The following is a 26,601-nucleotide window of genomic DNA, read 5'->3' as shown; positions in this document are numbered from 1 at the left end:
ACCATCTAAGAAGACAGGCAGTGCCATTGTTATTTTTCTTACTTTACAGGTAAGGAAACTGAAGCTGAAGCTCAGAGCCATTTATCTCGTGTCTGCTAGGGTGCCACAGATCAGCAAAAGACATCTGTCTCAGACCCAGCTTCTTAGACTACAAGTTCCACACCCTCCAACACTCCTCCTCTATGTTGCTAGAAATGCTCTTATTAGTTTGGAGTCTCAAAGAGACAAGCATTAAATAAAATGCATTATTTGACAATAAAAATTTGCAAGCTATTGTCAGTTTCAATTAATACTCTGTGCCCTGTTGGTGATTCTAACATTCAAAGCTACAGAGGAAGAGATAGCTCTTTTGCTTAAGACACCCCTAAAAGCAAATATTTGCACAAAAGGTTGAACACATGATCGCTACAATAATAAGGATATTAAGGAATTATCTGTGCAAACAATGCCATGTTTTCTCTGCTTTTTGAAACTCCCTTCCTTATTATCTGATGCAGTCCACATTAGCTAACCATTCCATTTAGATTAGCTGTTCCGGTGAAAACCATGACAACCATTACACTAGGTTATTACACTAATAACTATGTAAACATTTCTGCAGACAAATAATAAAAATCTCATGAAGATTTAGGATAGAAGTTTTATAAAATAAAATGTGGATAGAATAGAGATCATTTAACTTCAATGTGGTGAAGCAATAGGTTCTATCATCTAAATATCTGCTCTGGGACTTGCGAAGGTATACCATAGAAAAGGTTATTAGTCATATGTCAACAATGACATAAAAAGCACAGAATAGCCGAAACCGGTTTGGCTTAGTGGATAGAGCGTCGGCCTGCGGACTGAGGGTCTCAGGTTCGATTCCGGTCAAGGGCATGTACCTGGGTTGCAGGCACATCCCCAGTGGGACATGTGCAGGAGGCGGCTGATCGATGTTTCTCTCCCATCGATGTTTCTGACTCTCTATCTCTCTCCCTTCCTCTCTGTAAAAAATCAATAAAATATATTTAAAAAAAAAAGCACAGAATAACATTGCAGCATTGTTTAAAAATATAATGACAACAAGCTTTGACCTATTGAATTTATAACAAGACATGTCAGTGAGCTATGAGACTCTTGACTGCAACTCCCATGTCTTATTGCTGTATCCTCAGACATATGGTGACTATTTTATAAATATTTGATAAAAAAAATGAATGGGATTTTAAACAAAGAGTTTGTAAAATCTGGGAGACAAGGAAACATTTAAGGTTCAAAAACTACATTTCACCATGTAAATTAAATAGAACATTAGATATACATGAGTTCCTTATTTGGATCATAGGAAGTCAGAATACCATAATGAGGGAGGAGGGAAAGGTTTAAACTTTGGAGTCTGAAAGACCTGGATTCAAACCCTAACACCACCACTTACTACATGTAAGATTTTAGACAAGTTATTATGTCTGTACTTCATCTAAAAAAGAATAAAAGGAATTGATTTACAAGACAAAAGGGCCACACCACTAACATCATACACAAAAGAACCATAAAAAACAATAGGAAACTGAACTACGGACTTTCAGACAAGCTAGAGAAAAAGGATTCCCATAAATTCAGTAAAATATCTTCCTGCTTCTATTAGATCTATTAGAGAGAAAGAGCGTTCCCTGCAGGATCCCAGAAAATAGTGGCTATAAACAAGGAGAAACAGCAGATTGAAATGGGTCTGTGGAAATTCATTTAATGATACTTGGAGTTATTTTCAGTAAATCGGCAGATGTGTGGGTTCAATCAATCCTTAACAGGAGACCAAATCAAATAGGTAAAACCAGTGTCTTGACTTTCATTAGTAACTCATGAGATAGTGTTTTAATAAAACATACTACTTCCAAGTCTTTGCCCCACTAACAGATCTTTATTCTGCCATTTCCTTATCATACACTAACAACTAGCATTTGTTGAGCCTGAGGTACTCCCTTGAACTAAGCTACTCGCAGAAGGAAAAATGGCAGCCTGGATGCTGCCAAGGAGGCAATCAGGTGGTCCAGCTGATTCCAAGCTAGTGATGACCACAGTAACCAGACTGGCTGTGGTTCCTGTGGCTTCCTTCACCCTGCAATGAGAACTACAGAATGCCTTAGAACGGCTCAGTTGGTTTACACCCTGTGTACACAGCTTATGGGGGAATTTCTACAGTTAGCTGTCTGGGTTTAGATCCCAATTCTACTCCTTAGTACATGCTTGCAGTGGAATTAATTTCCTAGAGCATGCCTCCATTTTATCATCTGTGAAATGAGAGATTGTCATATTACCACATGGGGTGGTTGTAGAATTAAGTGAGATGATACAGTCTATGGCTCAGCACAGTTCCTGGCACACTGTAAGGGTCCAACAAAGGAAAGATGCTTATAGACGTGGTTGTGGTGCTGGGGGTGGAGGTAGTCATGGTGGACACCATGGCAGAGGTGATGGTAAGGGTGGTAGGAATATGTTATTGAAATGCTATGACATAGTATTAAGTATAATGAAAAGAGTAAGGTTCTGATCAGTTAGATGAGGATCCAAAGCACCTTTCGTTCAGCCTTTTGACAACACTAAGCATTTTAAGTAAGTTGCATAGTGTTTGATAGCCTCAGACTTAGCATAATGGTACTTAGTACCCATCTCAGAAGATTATGAAGACTTAATGAATTTATTGATTATCTATGCCACATAGTTTAAGTGTAGTAGCTCATTTAACCATTGGTATGCCATAGCGTCTATAGATGTAAGCGGCGGACCTTTTATAATTAAATTCAAAATATTGTGGCAATTGACTGGTTAACTTTTACTATGGTCCAGCAAGGTATTGTCTCCACTTTGTGATGAGAAAACTGGGGCTCAGAGAGTTTAAGTGATTTTCCCTGAGTCACAATAGGGGGATATGGTAGGTTTCAAACTCAAGATCATCCGACTTCAAATCCTGAATTCTTCCCATGCAGCTACTACTCAAAAGCCTTAATATACATCAGAGTGCCTAGCACAGTGCTTGCTCCTAGTAGCTTCTGAATAATAAACACAAACTCCCTTCCCTAAACCTACCTTACCTTGGGCCTATGGAGGATTTGGGGAACACACACATACGCCCAACACAGCTCACTGTTACCAGTGAGAACTTTCTTGCTGCATGTAGTAGAAAACCATTTCAAAATACCTTTGTCTCTGGCTCGTTACTTCTTATGTTTGAAGTTCTTCTTTTATTTACTTATTTTACTTTATATTTATTTTTCTTGTCTTTCTCCCAGAGTAAAACATAAGGGCAAGGACTTGTCTCTTGCTCTCATCTCTACCCTACATAGTGCATGGCACACAGTAGGTACTTAATAACTCTTGGTTGAATGAGTGAATACTTTTTTTGAAATGGCATTAATAGATCAATGGCAATATTTTTTCCAGGTAACTGATATGAAACAGGCTAGCTTGACAGAATGTGCACCACAACTTAAGCATCTTTGTGGACCTGCATCCCCAGCAGGAAATGGTGAGGGAAGCCTATAATGTGCTTACAAACTATTGGTTTGAGTAAAACCCCTCCACCTTGAGCATGGCTCCAAGGGAACACTCTCATCTCCCTAACATGTTAGAATATTCCCCCTCTACATTGTACACCAGCAGCTTCTCAGGCTCACTTTTTAAGGTCAATAAGCAGGACAGATTTACATACACCCCACTCCCAGTTTGCTCATTGCTCTCTCCTATTATTGACACAACTGACGTTCAGTCTTGGCCTTACATAGAGAAAACTATTCCTTTTTCATCAATAAAAACCTGGGCTGTGACTTTACAGAGAATATCTAATGTCTTATGGGTACTATCTTCCTGAGGACCCATTTTGACTCCCAGCAGTCCTTTTACTGTATATTTCACTCAACTTGATGGAGTGCAAGTAGGTGAGTATTTACAGATGATTTGTCAATATCAACTGATGTTTTCCTGTCACAGATAAACAGCCTGTGCCATGAATCAATAGTGTGTCGGCAATGCTGTCACAATCCCCCCTAATGTGTGTGCGGCATGTTGACAGCAGATATATTACTGTGAATGCCTGCAAATGTTAAACAGCTAAGCTTTTTGTGTGTCACCACTCCGTGTATCTAAGAAGCAGAGCTTTTGTTTCAGGGGTGGCCTGGGAATGTGACAGAGGCTCGTCTGCCTGCACCAGGGCAGACGGCTCCATTCCATCCCATTCCAGCTGCAAGTTTCTGCTGAACGAATGAGCTGAAATCCATCTAGGCTGTGTGGCTTTGATTACACAGCTGTGCCCAGACAAATGCTGATGTTTTCATTGATAGCAAAGTTTTACGGTGCTTTTCACGCCACATTTAGCCACAGGCCTCAGAATCGGCACTCACTCTGTATTTCCCAGCCCAACTGGCAACATGCAAGTCAGGCCAGGCTGCTCCCCACTCAGACTTCTGAGTCAGACAGTTTCTTTAAGGGCTCAGGACCCAAGAGCTATCAAGACATCACTAATTCCAGCAGAGAAGTCAAGAGCAGGCGAGTCCAACCTGGAATCCAGGTGACTGACATCTTCAACAATCTCTATAGCAGACAGTACTCTGCAATCATGTAACAGGGGTGGGGAACATCCAGCCCTCAGGCCATATAGGGCCTGTGAAATCATTTGGTCTGGCCCTGCCAAGACATTGGGGGTGAGTACATTAAATGTTTGACCAAATATAGCAGGCTACTTTTGAAGTTGATAATTTTGTACGGGCCACGAATGATGTTATAAATATCCAAATGGCCCTTGGCAGAAAAAAGGTTCCTCTCCTCTGATTTGGAACTTGAGGTTTGAAATTAGACTAACCTTGTTTCCAGTCCTTTCACTCAGATCCAGAGCAAAACATTTAGTTTGTTTTCTTATTTTAGAATTGGGGGGAAGGGGGGGGGTCATAATGATAGGAGCTGATTATTATGACAACTTAATGAGATGCTACATGCAAAAGTTTAGCCTAGGGCCTAGCACTAAATATGTTCTCAAAACATGCAAAGTATTATTAGAAAAAATGAGCACGATAAAGAAATGACAAAGCAAGATTTCAATGAAGGGTCTGTCCCAATGGAAGATGGAAGTGATAATGTTGCCCTCATGTGCCAATGAGCAGCCAAACATTCATGACTTGACTTCATGGAATAAATGTCACCACTGTTTTACTTTGTACAGATATTAGAATTCTTAATGTGCTTTAGGATATCAGTAAGGCACAGAATAAAACCCACCCTCCTAGAATCCTATGAATCAAGGCCTGTCTTAATAGAAATTGCTAGGTGATTAACACACTAAGTGGTGATAATATCTACTTACTTCACTCTGATTCCTTTGTTCATACAAACACACATACACAAAACACACACACACACAAATCCAGCCAAACTAACTCTTTCTGTGTAACAGTTTATGCTCCTTCAATGCCAAGTTTTTACCAAAATTATATAGTTTAGGTATAATTCACACATAAAAAGGGCGTGAAAAGCACTCTTTTCTCAAGAACACTATGAGATAAGTCGATCAGCAGGTAATGCTCCCATTTCTCAAGTGAGAGGAGCAATGCTCAGAAAAGTGACTTGCCCCAAATCCTCTCCCTAATAAACACACACAAAACAGATTTAAGAGTGCATAGGTACTTCAGCACTCAGAATCCAGCGCCCACACCTGGCAAGGTGTGACTAAGTCCTAAATATCCGTTCTCCTGATTAATACTGTTCAGGCCAAAGAAACATTTCTCTGTCTCTCTTGCCCTATTTGCTCTGAAAAGGCAATTATGTCCCAAAGCTGTGAGCGGCTGTGGTTGGCCGCTGCTGGTGTTGGAGACAGACACTGCTTCAGAGAGTGCAGGATTTGAGCAGTAGGGGCGCTTAGGTGAAAAGCAAAGCAAATTAATTAACTTGTCAAACCCTCTCTCTCAGGTAGTATGAAAGCAATAGATCCTCACACAGTGAAGTATTCTTTCCCTAGTGCGTCCATTTTCTCACTTCTGTTTTCCAACTCATAGTTCTACAGGTACTTAGGCATTTCGTAGTTCAGTATTTGTCCCTTGGTGGCTGAGAAATATTTTGCAATATTAAACAGCTCATGTCACTCTTAAATTCCCATTGCTGCTGCTGACTCTTTACATGTCAACCAGACGACTGAACACTGGAATTGTAAATAGGGCGTAATTAACATAAAACTACTTCCTAAGCGGTAATGAAATTTTCAATTAAAATTAAATTACAAGTTTTTAAATTTAAATAACTATATTTTTAAGTGTTAATGTTCATTATTAATAATTTGAGATGCTCCTTTTAATTTTTATAAATTTGCCTAATTTACAAAAAATAACTTTGAAAGCACACCCAAAATATTTTCCTTATGACTTATTACATTTATTATAATTTACTTTTTTGAGGAAAATGTAATCAAATTGTGGACATTTGGATACAATGATATTTTTAACCTTTAAAAATTTACTGTTAAAAGCCAAATTATGTGGAAAAATTTACGACAGCATTGTTAGTGCTTGACTGAAGTAAATCAAGGGAAAAATTGAGGGAATGAGTATTAATCATTTATTAGTTACGCATGTCTTTATTTTATTACTCATTCAAATATTGCTGGCCTATTGAAAAATACTCAGATGTATGCAATCACAATGAAATCCCGACTCTTTGGTAGTTTGCAGACTTTCAGTCATATAAAAGATAAAGCTGTACACATTTTCATTGTGTCATTATGAAAGTGAAGCTAGGATGACAGAATCTACTTAATCTAACAGTTTTTAAACTTGATTTGTTATCTTTAAACATTGAGACTATGGTGTGCTGACTTCCATGTGTCCACTTACCCGGGTCTAAAAATATTAGGGGCAGGCCTGAGCCCACAGTCATAACTGCCTGAATGAAGTTTCAAAACCATTACATTTGAATCTGAGTCCAGGTCCTTTTACTAGCATTCAGTACCTACTAAGTGCTGGGCCCCTCATAGAAGATGTTTATTTTTCAATTACAGTTTACAATCAATATTATTTTGTATTGGTTTCAGGTGTACAGCACAGTGGTTGGACAATCAAATATTTTACAAAATGTTCCCCCTGATAATTCCAGTACCCACCTGGAACATTCATAGTTATTATAATATTGCTGACTATGCTCCCTATGCTGTATTTTACATCTCATGACTACTTTGAGACTACCAATCTGTACTTCTGAATCCCTTCACCTTTTTCAATGCCCTTCCCATCTGGCAGCCATTAGTCTGGTCTCGGTATCTATGAGTCTGTTTCTGTTGTTTGTTCGTTTGTTTGTTCTTTAGATTCCACATATAGGTGAAATCACATGGTATATTTGTCTTTCTCTGTCTGACCTACTTCACCCAGCAATTCCACTTCTGGATGTACACCTGAAGAAACCCAAAACACTAATCTGAAAGAACATATGCACACCTATGTTCGTTGCAGCATTATTTACAGTAGCCAAGATATGACACAATCCAGGTGCCTATCTGTAGAAGAGTGAATAAAAACATTGTGGTACATATGTACAATGGACTATTACTCAGATGGTATTATGCTAGTTTTTAGATTGTTACACAAAAGCAAGTCACAGTCATATAGGGTCTGGGCAAGAGTCCAAGAGGTGGCAAATCTCCCCTCAGACCAGTCTCACCCTTCCCCTGCCTGTGAGAGAGAGAATGGGGCCAAAGGCAAGGGGTTCCCCCTTTGCAAAGGACCAAGAGCCCACACTCAGGGCATACTGCTTCTTTCCAAGTGGCAGTCAAGTCATAGTGGGTTCTGGATAAAGGACCATCTCACCCCTTGGCCCCTCCCCTCCCATCTCACTCTGAACTATGCATGCTTTCCCACCTTATATCTATCTCCTTTAAATGAAGGCAAAGGAGCAGGTTTGGAGTTAAACCCAAACCTGGTCAAACCCCAATCTTCCAGTTCCAAGTACCGAAGTCCATGCTTTTCTTCACTGTGCCTATTGCACGCCCTGCCTTCCTACTAACAAGCACCGAGCTCTAAATTCCTGGCATGGAATTTAGATCCAGAACTCCCAGCTGTCAGTGGAGGGCCTGCTCCTTCCTAGTCCTGTGACCTGGGACCAGTTCCTAACCTCTCTGGGCCTGTCTTCTTGCCAAGCCAGGAGCAGGTGTATAAAAATTGAAGGATGTCTTAACACATCTCTCTTAGGCTCCAAGTAGAGACCCAACCTTGCTGAGTGGTCCTCTGGACACAAATGCAAATGCAAAATAGCTCCCGACCCCCTGGGATCTGCTCTTTGAAGGACAGCTGCTCAGGTAAACTAACACAGTGTTAATATATGCTACTAGAGTCATGCATTTATTGCTCCCCGAGTAATGTTTGCCTTCTAAGGAGAGCCTTGGAGGCCTGGACAGGAGGTTTGAGTCTCAGGTGGGAGGTGGGTGCTGATGGGATTGGGTGCCTGTGGGGTACAGGAGTCTAAAATCACAGGTTGTGGGGACTTGCCTCTGAGCACTACTGTCCCAGAGTGTCTCCCACACTTAACATTTCCCCCAAATTTACCACTAACACTGAATTATTCATCCTCTCTAATGGGGATTATTTACTCTAATAGTTAAGAATCCCTCCAGAATATTTAGAGAGAGAAAAATCTCTCTCCTAATAACCAAGGAGAGTGGCAACTCCTAAGCTCTTGGAGGAGGTGCTTAGTTTAATGACTTTATTGTGGTTTCATTTACCCCACCTGCCTGCCAGAGGGCAGGCGAGGCCCTGCTCGGTGAGAGGGGCACTCAAGGGCATGCCTATGTCTGCCTCCAGGCCAGGATTGCAGGCCCAAGACTCTTGGTTCAGCCAGAAACGAGAAATCGGGGGAGTTTTCATTCCAATGGAGCTTTGTACATTTCCTTCGTAACTGGTATCTAATGAGTGAATTTCATTTCACAGCAGCTGTTTCTTACAAATGAAAGGATGTTTTGGAACATGAGCTTCAAAATAATAACAATAATGATATAAAAATAATGCTCGGCATACACTAAAGGTCTACTGCTCTTCTGAGGCTGTGCACATTAAACCAGCACATCCTCCCACAAAAATCCGTGCATCGTGCTTTACAAGTCGAGGAAACAGGATCAAGGGAAAGATGGAAACTAAAAGCATCGTGACTCTTAGGTTGAAACCCTAGCCACCGGTCGGCAAACTCATTAGTCAACAGAGCCAAGTATCAACAGTACAACGATTGAAATTTCTTTTGAGAGCCAAATTTTTTTAAACTTAAACTATATAGGTAGGTACATTGTTATTAACTTAATGAGGGTACTCCTAAGGCTTAGGAAGAGCCACTCTCAAGGGGCCAAAGAGCCGCACGTGGCTCGCGAGCCGCAGTTTGCCGACCACGGCCCTACGACTTTCTAACTGGGTGATACTGGGCAGGTAACTTGACCTCTCTGAGCCTCATATGTAACATGGAAATACTAATGTATATTTCATCAAGGCCTGGGGAAGATTCAATGAAAGTTGCAAAGGTACCTAGTAAGTAGATTCATAATAAATATTTTTTTTCTTCCCCTCTCCTCTGTTTTACAAATAAAGGAGAAAGGTATAGCGCTCTTAAGTGACTTGCCTGGAGTTCCCCAGTGAGTCCTGTGCGTCGCAAAGAGAATCTGGGTCTCCTGGCCCTCAGCACCTTTCCCTTTGCACCACTTCTCCCTGTCTGCTCCGCCCCCAGTGTCATCGCAGCTGAGTGGCTCTTTCTCCCGGGTTCTTTCCTCTGACCTTACAAGGAGCAGAGGGGGTGTCTGCCTAACTGCCTCTGCGGGATAATCAATTTGTTTCCCACAAGACTGCCTTGGTGGACACATTTTGACTAATTGTGGCCTACCTAAATATATGTGTGTGCTCCCACTCTGCAACACAGTGCCAATCGATTCCAATATGTGAGTTTTGTGCCCCAAATTATTGTAGAATGAACAGAACCATTACCTGCACTCCATCAAGGAAATTTCCTTAGGAGTGAAGAAAACTGGTCAATGGCTGTTTATTTACACACCTGTTTGGAGGCCTGAGCTGAAACTAACCCCTCGAACACACACACACTTATCCACTTGTAGCAACAAATCAGCCTCGGCACTTTTGACATTTTGGACTGGACAATTTTTGTTGGGGGCTGTCTCGTGCATTGTAGGATGTCAAATATCTACCCGGTAGATATCAGTGACAAGTCCTCTCCCACCCCAGCTGGTGGGTAACATTGTACCCAATTGGGAACCACTGACTCACAAGATTTCTCAGGGCCTTCTGAGCATTGTTTTTTCTGGGAGGGTCTGCCTCCCCACCACCTCCAGAGCAGAGAGGGACACAGAGTGGAAGAGGGAAGATGCCCCTTGCATGTTTCTGTTTTGGTTGACATTTATATAGGGATGGAAGAATAACACAAACTATGGGAAACAGCTGCGCTGAACATGTTTCTATGCCACCCCCTTAACTTGTATGCTGCTTTTTCCCAGCATTTCCTCAAAGCCTCATAAATATCAACGCGAGGCACCCGATCGCTATCAGACCCCCACAAAGTTGGTTCCAAGGATGGCTCTGAGAGGAAAACGATGCGACCCTTTCCTCACCCTGACCTTTGGCTTCTGCCCTTGGACACTTTGGGGGAACAGGCATACTCACTGTGAACCGCTGGCGCCAGCTCTCAGTGGGCTTCGTCCCACGGTGATGTGGAAACATGGTGACCTTCAGGTAGCTGCCCCCTGACGAGGAGCTCAAGATAATTGCGACTCAAGTCACTTACTCCAGCAGGAAAGAAGCCCTCTCACCCCTCAGGCACACAGACCTGACGTTATCATCTCTATCCATCCTCATGTTATAGGCAGGAGCGGAGCAAGGACCACCAGCCAGGTACAGAAGGTCACCAGGGCTGGAAGCCACACAAGAGGGAAAACAAGGACCTTGCCCTCAGAGATATGGCTGGTCACGTGTTTAAACCCCCTGACCTTTTCTAGCATATTGCTGGTCACGTGTTTAGCATATTGCTGGTCACCTGTTTAAACCCCCTGACCTTTTCCACCTGAAAGATAACATCTAGGCCTCAATTGTATTTCAGCTCCAGGCAAGCAGTAAAACCTGATGCCCATGGCTGCCTCAGGACCAGCTGCATCCACTAATGACCCTGCCCTGGGGCTGGCCAATCAGTGGATACCATGCAAGGGCCCTGAAAGCTCACACCTGGAAAACTGATAAACATTCTTTTGAGACCCTCCCCTGAGACCTCCCCTAAGATTCCCACATGCAAGATGGAGGTAAATACCCTCAGGCAAAGGATCCAGCTTGGGCTCTCCCTCCCCCAGGGGAGCACCCTGTGCCCTTCTCTTCCCCCTTTCACCCCACAAGACTTGCAACCAGGGGATCAATGGGCAGGGGGTTAACCCCCGACTAGCTGCCCAGGCTCTCTCTCCTGTTGCTTCTTCCATGCCCTTCCTTTTTCACTATCCTGAGTGTGTTTTTGCTGCGGCCAATAAGTTATTACTTGCTTTGCTGCACTTTGTCTCTTGATTGAAATATTTCCTTCAAAAAGATAAGAATCAAGGTCTTGTCATCTCACCGGTAACACTCACACCCTCTCGTATGTACTAATTAGAGGCCCAGTGTACAAAATTAGGGCACTGGTGGGGGGTGGGCCCTCAGCCCGGCCTGTGCCCTCCCACAGTCCAGGAGCCCTCAGGGGATTTCCAACTGCTGCGGAGGCGGGAGAGGCTCCCGCCACTGCCACTGTCAGGTGGCAGAGAGAGTAGAACATCCATCTCCTTATAAAAAAAAAAAAACCAAAAACCCTGACAGTTTATTTCCTGGCACTGAGGGACACTCTTCCCAGGGGGCAGGGAGAGGAAGAACACGCTGCTGTGGGCGGTGCCCTCCCATCCCCACTCCGATTATTTCACTATTTGTCCACCCTGCCAATCCCTTCCCATCGCTCCACGTGGAAGACAACGTGGGAACTCACCCTGGGCTGGCTGAAACACAAGCTGTGTCAGGCAGGGGGTCCGGCAGGGGGTGAGCCCCCAACCTGGGCTCTGTGGAAATTCACAGGAAAAGGGCTTGGCGTCCACATCACCCCCTGGGAGTCCATTGTCAGAGGGAAGAGTGAGGACTATCCATTCACAGTAACTTTGGAACAACACAATTCCAAAGGATCCACCAGCCAGCACTCAACTTACCTCCTTCTTGCCCTTTGTTCTCTCTTAAGTAGACCATTTGTTCTTTCTCAAAGACAGTCGGAAATAGTCAACCTGTGGGAGCCACCAACGCCTCCTCTGCCCCTCCCCCCATACTCCTACTTGGGACACCAGGCAGAGCCAAGGTGAATATTAGCAGCGAAGAGGGATGGCCAAATGAAGCATAGGCTCTCAGGTAGGTAGAGAGAGCAGCCTTGGGTCCTCACCGCCCACATGAAAGAGGCTCTAGGAGTGTCCTTGGGGCCCCAAGCAGGCCTTTCCTCTGTCCCTGAGCAATCTCAGGATGACTGTGTCTACGGAAAGATTCCTTACCCTGGGTCCTCACCTTGCTCCTGGCTGGCCTTCGGTACCTCCTGGGACTTTTACTTTGGGTCTATGCCAGACAGATGTGAATTTAGAAGAAGTTTTTCAGAGCAATGCCATTGTCATTGTAAGTTATCTATGTGAGAGTGGCTTAGGAGGAAGTGTCCTAGCCTGAGTGAGAGATGGGGCTCTAGACTCAGGGCCACACACCTTCAACACATCCCTTCCCCCTCTCTGTGTCTTAAGGAGGAGATTGGGCTAAATTTCCCAAAATGTATACCTCAAAACTAGAAGAATCCTTGGTGAGTGGAGTTCTGGGAGATTGTGGGTTAAATAAAGTCTGAAATCACCTTTACTGAATAAATCCCAGGGCTTTAAATATGATAAGGTGCATTTTAAAATTACAAAGTGGAGGGTGTAAAGAGGTCATCATTCAATTCCCTTCCTGTTTTCAGAGTGTAGCTTGAAATAAGTGTTCTGCCAAATATACCCCACAGCAGTGAAAGCTAAATTATTTCTAAAGCTCCTCCAAGCTATAGAATTCTCTTTTTTCTCTGCAGAATTGTCCCTTTTGATTAAAAAACGTACTGAATACTTAGCTCTATAGGCAATGCCCCAAAAGGCTAAAGAGAAAAATGATATACATATATTAAGATATTCCAAGTATTGAAGACAAATTTCTCCTTTAAATGTGCATTTTGGATAATAGTAAAAAGAATGGGTAGGGGGTCATTGAACATTTACTTAATATACTAGCTACTGTTCTAAATGCTTTACTTGGGTTATGTAATTTAATTCTCACAGGAACCTTCTGAGGTATCTATTATTTATATTTCCTATTTACAAATGGGAGAACGGAGGTTTAAAGAGGCTTGATAGCATAAAGCCACCCAATTAAGAAAAGACAGAGGCAAAGCCTCAACTCCTTGAAATTTCATTCTAAGAATTTTAAATAACCAACTTATTAAGTCTTTATTATACCCAATTCAGTAAGCTGCCACAGCAAACCAGAAATAAACTAATTGACGTGGTAATTACCTTTCATCTAGAATTCTTTTTTTTAATATATTTATTGATTTTTTACAGAGAAGAAGGGAGAGGAATAGAGAGTTAGAAACATCGATGAGAGAGGAACAACGATCAGCTGCCTCCTGCACACCCCTTATTGGGGATGTGCCCGCAACCAAGGTACATGCCCTTGACCAGAATCGAACCTGGGACCCTTGAGTCCGCAGGCTGACGCTCTATCCACTGAGCCAAACTGGTTAGGGCTCATCTAGAATTCTTGAGTTAGCATGAAATCATGTTGAATCATCAGTCTCTTATGTATACTGAAAATAGATATAGATATATAACAACTAAATGTTACCAAATTATTTATTATGATCAGTGCTAAATTACAACGTATATGAAATGGAGTCATTTATGGAAACACATAAAAATAGTTACCTATGTCTGTAATTATTATATTCACACAAGAATCTGAAATATAGTTTCTTGTCTGCCTTTTAAAATATATCCACAGAATGACTTTTGCAGTGTTCACCACACAATTTTACAATACTGATACCGCACCTGGATCATTTACCATATTATAACAACTGAACAGAATATGAAAGCAGTTAATAGCAAATTAATTTTTATATTCATCAATGATTCCAAATAAGATAGTAGTTTGTGTCATTGGCAGTGAGAATAGACAGTAGTAATTGGCATTGTCTATATTGCATACATAGATATGTATGGATATATTTATATGTTGCTCAGGGCCATTGCTCCATCAGAAGGCAGTTAGTTGCCTTATGGGTGGACCAATGATCGCCAAAAATGTGTGCAATTCCATTGGGACAATTAGTAGTACTATCATTTACCATGTTTCTCTCGCAAAAACAAGTAGGCAAGAAAGAAATACAGCAGGCTAAAATCTACAGTGTTACATACCAAGGTAATAACAGTTACTGAGTTATCAGAGTCACATAGTTTATGCATACTTGCTATTCACAGACTTTTTGCTGAATAACCGAGCTGCTGGGAATTGACGACGGATAGACATGCATTCATGTGAGTCCATAATTAATGATGTTTATATTGTAATAAGCACATTCATTTTAACACCGTTCATTGAACAGATTCCTTTAAAGTTTGAGCTAAATCTGCTATCACAACTACACACAAAGAGAACCTGTAAACAATTTGACATTACACTTATGTACAAGCGAACTGCATTGTAAAGGAGAAGAGGTAATTTCAGTGGGTGTCACTTGGTATACATCAATGTACCACTAACTGACCCAAGTCGTCAAGCACTTGAATGAGGTCAGGAAAAGGAACATGAGCACAATCCCGATTCCTCTAGCAAAAGAGGAGCTTGAGAATCCCTGACAAATTCATTGGAGATCTCTATGCAACCTAAGCAACAGGGTCTTTATTAGTGCCCTGGATGGCGCTGATAATATTTAAACATGTCGACTTAATTTGGACCAATTATTTTGTTAGGTTTGACCCAGTGCTCAGCTGGTGCTGACAGATGAGGGGAACAGGAATTCAACTGAGATCATTAGTTCAATTCCTTCAGGCAACACAGTTGACTTTACTGACCAAGTTCCTATAAGAGAAACAGCCGAATGCCATCACTCATCTAAGTGGTGACCCATTTACGGCAGACCCCATGGACAGCCTGCAGTGGGACTCAGACATGCAGCTTCCCCACCCTGTGTTTGTGTTTTAAGTATAATACCATTCCAGTAATTGATGAATCCACTTCCTTAGATCAGAAACATGGTAATGAGGGGTTGGTATCCCCCCGCTTCTCTATCCCCCTCCCCCCACCCGTGTGAGTTACAAAAATATGAGAATCTGTCTTTTTCTAAACTAAGCAGAATATTTTAAGGAAAATTCTCCTGATTCAACATTCTCATCAAAATAAATAAATGAAAGAAAATGATAGAGGGACTTGGAGCCAGAGATAATGCAAAACCTTCTCCTTTGCTCCAAAATTTATGGGAAAAACAATCACTCCTTCTTCAAGAGTCCTTAAACCTAATTAGAACATTTAATTGCTACAAAGTTAATTTTCTTCATGTGTGCTTTTAAGATCACATCTGCAGGGAGCTTATGGCAAATAATGAATGACCATACTGGATTAGTTTGCAAATGCTTCTGATTGTATGAGCAATCCTGACAGGTCCCTGGGAGACAGACTCTGTGCTTGGACTTTGAGCTGAGCCCTGGACTGGGAGCCAGGCTGAGTGTCTGATGTTTTGGGCTTGTGTGCAGACATACTGGTCCCAAGGAGCACCAGGGAAGCTCCATTTGCATAGGTTGACTGAAACCACTTTTCACATTCTTCAAAATATGCAAAGCACGTGGCTATGACTGCAAACATAACTTACTGTATCCTTAAGAGTACCCAAATTTTAGTCATTTGGTCATTATGTCTACAGGATGCCAAAACAGATCATTAATATTTTTTTTCATTTCACTATGTTGTTCCTTCTTTGAGCAACCATTATGGTATCTATAAAACAGGCTTAAAGAGTTATTTGCAGGAGTCTAGAAAGTGACTGGTTATTATTACAATGTACCCTTGAGCTTTAGTATATATTTACAATGTACATATAAATTATTTACTATAGTTTTAAAATAATTAAACAGATAATGAGCTCCACCTCCAATTTGTGTAGGGCCACAGGAACCCCATGATTGATGAAGTGAAAATCAGTAAGTAGTTAGTAAATTAACCAATGTGTTGGTGAAGTACCATTAGCGTGATAACCATTGGATTTGTGTTATCACACACTTACGTGTTCTTATTTTTTTCCTAAACATCTTCATGTTCATTTGGTGAGGGGTGTGTGTGTGTGTGTGTGTGTGTTTTGGGTGTGTGTTTTTTTTAATGCACATGTTTAAAAACACATAGTTTGAAATTCTAACAAATGGTTTAAATAAGAAAGCCAGTTTATACAAGCTTGGCTTTTCCTCAAATGCACCTTTGTTTGATTTTGTATCTATAGATGTTAAGCCAAGGTATTTTAATCATATTTTCTCTACTATAAATAAATATATACACTCATAGTTTAAGATAATTTTGGAAAATATAACTATATTAAACTATCTAGAAAACCAAATATAAATCATCATCATCATTAGCATCACCCCTCAAACGCAAAATTTCAAAGTTTTAAACTATTAGATTTGTTCATGTGTGTATACATATGTATAGATATAGATTTAGATAGTTGTACAAACATACATACATATATATACAAAATTTTATACATAAACACACATATGCAACACACACACACACACACACACACACCTTTCTCACACATATATTTCAGTGCAGTTTCTTTACTGTAGCTGCCTCTCATTTTTCCAACTTAGAACAGTTATGATGAGACGCTTGGAGCAGCCAGTCATATTGGGATTTCTGACCTGTCTTGAACAAAGTGTAAGGTGTTTAAAAAGCCAAAAAGGTGAAAACAGCAGATAGATGCACGCACACATACACACAGGCACCTATTTTACTCCCATGAAGTTGGCCCTGGTAACTTGAAAACAGCACAACGAGCAGCTGCCGGTGCAATCCTCCTGGCATGGAAACTATCTTGCCACTTTGGGGTTCATGCATAACAGTACCCACCAGATACTTGTCTACAATATTACTGCCCCTTGAGAAGGCTTGTGCCATAAGGCACAGTCTGTGGTAGGCAAAACTACTCCTCCAGATCTGTCTCTCCTTTATCTCCTAGGGAGATGCCAACTCTAATGGAATTGGCAATTTAAAATAGCTAATAACTTTCAGGAGGGCACTGGACTGGATTCTTCCTTGCTACCTTTTGCTCGGAGTAGAAGAAAGAGAAGCAGAGAACAGAAGGAAAAATTATATAGTGAGGTGAGTAAGCCAGCAGCCTTTAGATGTTGCTTTATAATAAACATATGTAGCTATTAAGGTTTCTGACTTCACTGAAGTGTCATTTTTCAGAAGCAGAAAGAGGCTGAAGCAGAAGACAGAGACAGACTCCAGGCCTGTCCATCACTACTGAAACCCTGGAAAAAAATTACACATTTCTCCTTCTAAATCTCAGTGTTCATATCTGCATAAAGAGATCATTGCTTTTAGCTTCAAATAAACCCTATACAGATTTAAGGTGGTACTGATCATTCTTCTATTTCATCCTGTCTTTTGACCCAGAGATCATCTATGTGGTAAGAATTCCTTCAAAATTTTGAGCCAACCCTTAACTCAAGGTTCCCAACCTCAGTACTATTGACATTTGGGGCTGAACAGTTCTTTCTTGTAGGGGCTGTCCCTGCCTTGTGGAACCTTTGGCAGCATCCCTGGTTTTTATTCATTGGATGCTGATTGCACCGCTCAAGTAATGACAATAAAAAATGTCCCCAGGCATTGCCAAAGTTCCCTGGGATGCAAAATAACCCCCTGTGAGAATCACTGCCTGAAATGCACAAAACCCACTCAAATCAGAGAAGAGTGTCTCCTGAAATGGTTTCCTTCACATACAGGGATAAACCATTGACCACTGGCACACTGAGAAAAACTGTGACGATCAGCGTTAATCCTCATATGTTTAGACTTCAAGGCATTGTTTCGTTTTGGTTTTTTTCTTCCTTCCTTCTTCCCTCCCTTTCTTCCTTCCTACCTTCCTTCCCTTCCTTCCTTCCCTTCCTTCCTTCCTTCCTACCTACCTTCCTTCCTTCCTTCCTTCCTTCCTTCCTTCCTTCCTCTCTTTTCTTTCTTTGTTTTTTGAGTTGACTATATGAATGAACATGAGTATGATTTTTACCCAGAAATCTGGATTATTTGAATTTCACACCAGGAGATAAGTTTTTCTCGACATTCTCAAGGACTGACACCCTTCTACAGACCATTGTGCTGAATTAAAAGCTGGTAAACTTTGTAACCAAAGACCTTTTCCAGGTACTTGGATAGTACTACCATGGGCATTAGCCACTGACTCAACACCAACCTAAAAATGGCACATGTGTGTAAACACACACTCACAATTATAAAGCAACCCTTCTCCTCTACTTGTGCATCAGTCCTGCTTCCACTCCCGATGGATGGAGCCCACATCAGCACGGAGGCGTCTGAAGTAATGTGGAGTTTTATTGTGCAAATGCAGGGAAACTAGTTTAAAGGTCAACACTACGAATAAATTGACAAGATGGAAGAGGTTGCTGGAGGAAGGAGACTTATTAAATCCTCCCGTTGGCCTGTAAGAGCAGTTAGAAGGCTGATTAAAAGGAAAATCACCGCCCCCTGCCCTAGGACAAAGCCCTTGATCGTTGCTGGGCCTGGGCACATTTTTCTTTAGCCTTTTCACTGTAAATAAAGCAAGGGTGACAGTTAAGGAACTAACAATTTTTTGGCCAATAAACAAAGCACTTTGTTCACAAACAATGGGGACATTTTCTTAAAGGTTAGGAAGCAGGGGCATTAAAGGGCTTGACTTGGGAAGTAGAAGAAGGAAGGCAAGCAGAATCAAATTTAACATTTTAAAGAATTGTGGCCCGATCAATCACCTTAACTAGCAGCTCAAGTTCATTAGTGTCATTAACCATTGTCCACTTTCCTTTGGCAGCAGCCGTATTTAAATACTCACTGATGATCCTGACAAGCATGAATTTAAGCCATTCATTTATTTCTTATAGTGAATGGATGTGGGAAAATGGTACCTCTCCAGCTATTCTGTGATATGGACAGAACCAACTGGACCGTTGAAACCTGCCAAAATTTTTCTATCTTAATAATCAGAGTACTGCCATCTCCACTGGTTAGAGTGACTGGAAAGTTACAGAACTTTGTGCCATGTCACATGGAATATGAACACTTGTATGAACTCACTTCTTTATCTTTCTTTTCTATTTATTCGCTCTCAAAGATTTTGCTTGAAGTTTTTAGTTAATGTTGGAGATCAGGATCTTCAGCTCTCTGAGAGCTTCATAGTCCTGCTTGAGTCAAATTGGACAATGACTCAGGATTTCATTGAGGCAATACAGCTAAATTCACTGATAATTCTATATTAATTTTGTTGATGTTAGTATGTGAAGTTAATGCACCCGCCCTAGGGGCCTTACACAGTTAAATTATAGCTCATTCTCAAGTTCCTCTGACTCCAACTGCATAAGGGCCTGGAGATGAACAACTCTCCTTGGGTGAGGCCACTATTTTTATTTCCTGTTGGGCATCATTAGGATAGATCTCACTCAGAGATGTGCTCCCCTCTACCCAGGGACAAAACTATATTAATGCAAGCTTTTAGTTTGGTAAAAAAAAATAATAATAAGTAAAAGGCACAGGCACATGCAAAATGGAGAAGAGGTCAGACAAATGACAGAGGTCATGGATGACAGACAGATGAAAGGCCAAAAGGATCATGGGACTTACTCTACCCTGGTCCTGGGATGGTCTTCTTTGGGCCTTTTCTCTTAAGATAATAAACACTGCATACTTTGAATTATTTGTAGTGAAAAGGGAGTGTCACTAGGAAGTGAGAGAAAAGCTGACCCCTGTATGGTCTCTAAAATAACAGAGTTTCTCAAAGTAAGGCCACAGACTATCCCATCCAACTCATTAAAAATACTAGCCCCAAACAGACTCCTTGGCCCTACTTGAAGTTTCTGAATCAGACTTTCTGGGGCTAGGATGAAGGAACGCTCTGTTTTAACAAGTGTTACACATGACTTTAGTTTTAGAGCACACTGAGTATTGAAAAAACAACAACTGCTAAACAGTTTGCAGTGGAGGTCAGCGAAAACAGAATCCCCATTCAATGTGTACAGCGAGATGAGAAAAACAGACATTTAAAACAAGTAAGCTCTGTGGTCGCATCACAACGCTGTGATTATTAAAGTTTAAGACTCTTTTCTTTTAGCAGGGGTGGAGAGCAATAACCATTTCATCGAAACCCAGAATGATGAAAGCAATATCAATCAAACTCATTCCAGCAGTTTCCATTTGGTCTAATTTCTCTGCAGATATTAATCATTGCACAGTCCTGTGCAAATGACCTCTAACTCCATCATGACTCAGAACACAAAATGCTCATTCTGATTCTTTCTCTAGTGTGTTATTTTGACAATATAAAAGAAAAATAAATAAATGGAAACAGTGGGCCATCGAGATTGCAAGATTCAACAATATCAAGACATTAAAGAGAGAAATGCTCCATGCTAAACCTATAACCCAGCATGCAAATTGGGAAAAAAACAAAACATTTATCTGCCACAGAGTCCTGGAGGGAAGGTGGGGAGAGGAAGTAACTGCCTTCATTTTTCCTTTGAAAATTGCTATGTTAGGTGGAGGTAACTAAGAATCCCACCTGAAAGTTTACAGAAAGTCTTATTAATTCTAGTAAAGGTCACCTAGAAGACCAAGGTTACTTAGAGTTCACGGCAGGATATCTTCCAGGGCATGGCAGAAATACCAGCACTCAAATAGGAACCACAGAGTTGGAAAGTTGAAATTGTAGTGAAGGAAAATGTACAAGAATCAAAGTTTGGGTCCCATTATGGGAGCTGGCATCAAGCAATTTTGCAAAATGCCAGATATGCCTTTGATTTTCTCACTGGAGCATGGTTTGCTTGGCACAGACAAAGGATAATCAGAGAGGAATTTAAAACCCAGAGAAGCAAAAGTAATCCAGAAGCTCAATCAGTGGTAACTAAGAGGACCCAGAATGAACAACACACATCTGTGCCTATGGACAGAGCTGCCTCAGAATCATATCAGGCCAATCGAAAAGTGAAAAACACCATGGTGACTCCCCTTTATTCAATATGTACCCCCCCAATGAATCATTTGGGGGTAAACATAGCTGTGGAGGAATAAAGAGTGAAGGGAACACTTAGGGTTTGTACACTGTTCCCCTTTTATTTTAATTCACCATGCATATGTTTCCAGTAAGGAAACTATGCCTACAGTTACAAAGGACAACATCACTGCACATTGTGGAAGCCACTTCACTTTGTTGTTTTATGGCCCATCTCAGCGCAATTTCTTCCTAGCGGGGGAGAGCAAACAGCCTTCATGAGCTAACAGTTTCATTTTCCTGTCTTCCCCCCTTTTTTGATGAATGCAGATCACTCCCTTTTTGATGGTGGGTAAGAATACTTTATGAATGTGTCTCTGACTTCAGGAGAGCCACACACTTGTAGGCAGTGGCCTCCTCAACTTCCCTGGATTTTAGAACATTTCCCAGGAAACAACTCAAGTTGGGGCTCCTGATTCCATTGGCCCACTGGATGCTATTAGTTTCTTCATATCAGCAAGTTATCGCCCTTGTCATAACCAAGGGCGATATACAAGAAGCTTCTTGAATATTGATTATGACAAGGGCCAGAATTGAGCTAAAAGTTCTTAAAACAATTTTAAGTTTAGGAAACAGGCCTGAATCACAGTGACTACCAGGGCCACTAAAGAATTTAATCTTATAACTCACCCAGAACTCATGTCCAGTGTTGCAGGCTGCATCGATATCACCTGATAACTCCACTCAAACCAGGACTGAAGATTTCCATTTACTCGGTACCTCTTTGGAGGTTTTCCCTGACCATGTCTACATCCATCTCTATACCAAGAGTCAAGCAAATGAACACATTGTTGTGTCAGTTATTTGGACTATATGGGGTGGGCATCAGTCTAGAGCTGACCCAGATGAAATGTTGTTTTCTAAAATAAATTTCCTACCATTAGTTTTGTTCACTGGGGTATAAAGAGTACTTAAGCAGAAAAAAACTTCATGACAGGTCAAGGGATAGAAATAATGCCATGAATATTTTCTTTGAAGTGTTTAACATACTATTTAAAGTATGTAGTCAAAGTAGTGGGTTGGCTATCATCATACTAGTTCTCCAATCCTTACTCATGTGTCTCTATCTGGATGCCATTACAGTCAGCTCTGAAATTTAAGAAAATTGGGACTTTGTCATTTTATTTAAGCCCTGTTTCTTTGATAGCACTTCCAGTAGAATCACAAGAGTCATTTGACCTAAGTAAGTTTGAGGTTATCTTCATTCAATTCAACTTGTTCTTGACCTATTAAGTTCTGTGATTCTTTGAAGGATCTTCTATTATTAGTAGGATGGTGTTTTGATGTGGTAAGAAATATTGAAAAGAATGAAGATAATATTGGTAGGCTTTACAAAGCTATGTTGCAGTTAAGGTAGAATGTCTGCTACTATATAAATACGTAAAAGAAAAGCAATTAACTTCATAAATTATAATTCTCTTGATAACTCAACTCCCCAATAAACTTTCTTTTTCACTTAAGTAAAACTTTAAACTCTATTCAAATCATCACAACAAGGAAACATTGGCTGAGTCTGTCAGACTGGTATAAAGGCAAGAATTACAAAAATTCAGAAAGATATCCATATACTAATGGGCACTAATAACAGGAATCAAGACAGAACCTCTTACATAATACAAAGATGCATCAGTGAAATATTTCAAAAAGAAGCAATTGGTCATTATGTTCCCTCCTACAGACACCATCCAGTTGCCTTTATTACCTGTGATGATACATACAGATACACACAAACACACAATAAAAAATTAGGAGCACTTGGCAGAAAAATAATGATTAACAAATTATTTTTCAGTTCCCACTGAAATGCATGAGGAATGCTAAAAATAAAACCTGGATTATTAATCTGCATTTATGATTAAGTCTATGAAAGAGCTATTGGTAGAGTAATAGAATACAGAGTCACATGGCTGGGTGGCTAGTAACAGTTTCTTTTTGGCTGTGTCTACAAAGGTCAAGGATGTAATCAAGAAAGATAGTTAGAAAGCCAAAACCTCCGTTTTGGAGTTCTAGTTGTCTAGTTGGGTTGTTCAGATATGAGAGAAGTGACAGCCAATCCTAGTATGGACACAGCCAAGTCCCAAAGGCAAACACAACTGGCTACCAGAAAGTGACAATGTATCGCTGTAGGTGTGAAAAGTTATGAGTAATTATTAGGAGGTCTTTAGAATAAAATTCCCTCAGAAATAAAAAGCTGGACCCTGATTCAACTGTGAAGTGTGTGGTGTGCTTACTTCCATGACCATGTGGGAACGCAGAGAATTCAATGTGGATGGTGTGGAAAGGCCACACCATAAAACATGGGCAGTAAGAAATTGGAAAGCAGTGAGAGAAGGAATGCTCAGCTCAGAGTGGAGAAGGCTGAGTGTGGGGCCTTTATTAGTGATTTTTGTGGATATGAATGTTTGTTTAAAGTAAAAAAAATGTCTGACTAGCTCTTCTCACCCTCTCTGATTGCAGAGAAAGAGCAACGCGGTAAAATGGAGCCTGAGGGTGTTAATTTTGAAAAAAGGGAAGACAGTTTCTTGATGATGAGGGTTATTTGACATTAGAAAGTGTTGCCAAGAGAGGCTGGGCAATCTTCCCAGAAGGGCTTTAAGAAAATAGCAGAGGCCCTCTGTCTGAGCGAGTGCTGCGGGAGCAGGCAACCCCCTGGCTGTCCAGGCCCTGGGGTCACGTGCACTGTGTGTGTACGCACTGCATTGTGCTTGTGTCCCACAAATCCTCATGCATGCGGAGTCAATATAAACTGGCATATGATAGATTTGAGTGAAAAGTCATATAAATCTGCCACCCCCTGCCCCCATAAACAAACAGAAAAGGAAAATTAAGAAAAATCAAACATATGCCACTGGGCCAGATGTCTTTCTACCATATTCTGGTTCACAGGAGGGAGGTAGAAGATGACAGAAAAACCAGTTGGGGATAAATGACTCTCAAGGCCTCTGGGCTCCTCTCACGGAGCTGGCTATCATTTCATCTACTCAGCACATGGGACCAAGTTAACAAACTAACACATAAGAGAAAAAGATGTTCTTATACTTCCCCACCTGGAAAGAAATCTACCCTGTGGATGTGCGTGTTAAGGTGAATTAGGTAAATAGGCAGTAGTATATCGATGGGCACTGTGTTCTAACAAATGTGTAGTTGTTGTTTCTCTTAGCGACTATGAATTTTCTTTAGGAGGTCAATTTCAAAATGCTCAGCGTTTGTTTCTCCTCCCACCTTGGCCCTGCCCTATAGACGGTACTTCCGTAACAGTTCCGATTGCCAAGGGTGTTTCCTCTCCGGGAACCGGTCTGGGATTTTGATCTTGAGGAAATCCTGGATGCATTTCTCCAGCTCCTCCTCAATTGAGAGCTTTTCCTTAACAGCTTTTTTTTTGCTGCTCATGTTCGACTCCCTGGAGCTGGAAGTCAGAGTCCGGAGCAGGTCGCTCTTCCTCCGCATCTCCGACTGCTGGATCAGCTGCACCGGGCCCTTCTTGATGGGACGGTCCAGAGTCTGGATGTTGGTCTGGCGTGTCACCGGCCCGCAGATGACCGTCTCCTGGGGGGAGCTGCCCTCGGACTGGCTGTCACAGCTGGAGGTGGAGAGGTCGTTGCAAGACGTGCCGCTCTCCCCTTCTTTGTCACCCTTGCCGTTCTTGCAGCAGCAGTCACAATGCGAGGATGACCACCTAGAAGGCTCACCTGCAAGGAAGCACAGGACCCAAGTGATTAAAGCCCAGAGTAGCAGCATAGCCACACACACACACACACACACACACACACACACAGCCATGTGTTTACAAGTGGTGTGGCACTCAGGATGGGCTGCAACAAGAGCACCCAGAAGCCAGGCCCATGGAGGGAAAGGTTGATAATGGCCTGCTGTGTAAGAGGAAATACAGTATCATTAATGCTCACGTCCACAGCATTGGAGCCAGGTAGCCCTGGGTAAGGCTACTCAGCTATAGCATTTACTAACCTGGGTACATTGGCAGACCCCTTAAATTCTCAAAGCTTCAGTTTCTTCATCTGTTAGATGAAGATGATTCTCCTACTATCTGGAGTTGTAGGGGGGATTTAGATAAGTCAAACAAAGTTCTGAATGAAGTATGTGGTATACAGTAAGCACTCAATAAATGCTAGTTGGTTTCACTGTGGCTGATGTTAAACCCTAATCCGAAGCTGTACAGGAGAGCAGTCTGAGTGGAATGACAGCTGTCAGTCAGGAAGGACTTCCTTTGTGCCAGCCCCCACATAAGCTCTGTGCACTCATCAACTCATCAGATCTTCATGATAACTCTGTAAACGTAGTAGCTCCATACAAGGACACTAAGACCCTGGGGGTTTAAGCAACTTCCCATAGTTTGCACACCTTGTAGGTGGCAGGGCTAGTATTCAAATACAGATCTCCCAAACACCATACTGCAAGTAACTAGCCTTTTTTCTTTAATTTGCCTGTCTGTAAAATACCTGCTTCTCCTTCCAAACAATGTTCAAGGTTTAACCTCACATGGAAGTCCTTGTTTACCTCTCCCCAGAAGTATTTGTCAACGTTTCCTCTGAATTATGGTTTATATTTTGTGTCTCTATTATTGCCCTAAACACATTCATTAGAATTATTTTTTACTTTCTGCATGTAGGCTCCTATATCATGAGCACTCGTAGGTGGGTACAGTGAAGTGTCCATTGTTGTAATCCTAAGGAACAGTATAGGAATTCAATAAAAGACTGTAAGTAATTTTAAAGTATCTGGATCTAGCCATACCTGAAGCTAATCCTATCTGGACTTTTCATTTAAGCCAGTGTGAGTCCTTCTCTCCCTATTCCCCTGAGTCTTGACTCTCAGCACTGAGTTTGGAGATGTGGAGGCAGAGCCATTTTTCAGATACACAGTTGGTGGTTCCCTGAACTAGAAAATCCAAGATTATGGCTCAAAGCAATTTCCTAAATATATCAGTAACTGCCCCAGCCTCGCACTCTAAACAGCCAGTCTTCTTGGAGTCACGAACCCAAGACTATTGTTGATCATATAGTATGCATTGGGCACTTCCTATAGTTCATTGTACTTACGTCATAAAAAACAAAGGGCAACAGAGGCCCTTTATGATACTAATATTGGGGACAAGGATAATGTGGCAACTTTATGTGTTTTATAGGAGACCTAGTTTAATGTGCACTGTATCCTATTCTCATATATAATGGGCTACTCTGTAATAAGATTCCACTTCATTGCCATTTTCAAATATGGTCAAAGTAGAGG

At 41.4% G+C, this 26,601-nt stretch overlaps 1 protein-coding gene across 1 annotated transcript in view; it reads right to left on the bottom strand.

Annotated features, from left to right (window-relative positions):
- Positions 1 to 13,883: 13,883 nt before the first annotated feature.
- Positions 13,884 to 26,601, bottom strand: part of KCTD16 (potassium channel tetramerization domain containing 16) — a 223,093-nt gene continuing 210,375 nt past the window's right edge. Inside the window, exon 2 of the mRNA XM_081091778.1 lies at positions 13,884 to 25,043. Coding sequence (XP_080947904.1) covers positions 24,589 to 25,043 — 455 coding nt within the window. The 3' untranslated portion in view covers positions 13,884 to 24,588. The remainder of the gene's footprint in view (positions 25,044 to 26,601) is intronic.

Source organism: Myotis nattereri (genome assembly GCF_964212035.1).
Source record: "Myotis nattereri genome assembly, chromosome: 5".
In the NCBI taxonomy this organism is placed as follows: Eukaryota; Metazoa; Chordata; class Mammalia; order Chiroptera; family Vespertilionidae; genus Myotis; species Myotis nattereri.
Note: the sequence above shows the minus strand (reverse complement) of the source record. Positions and strands in the feature narration are given on the sequence as shown.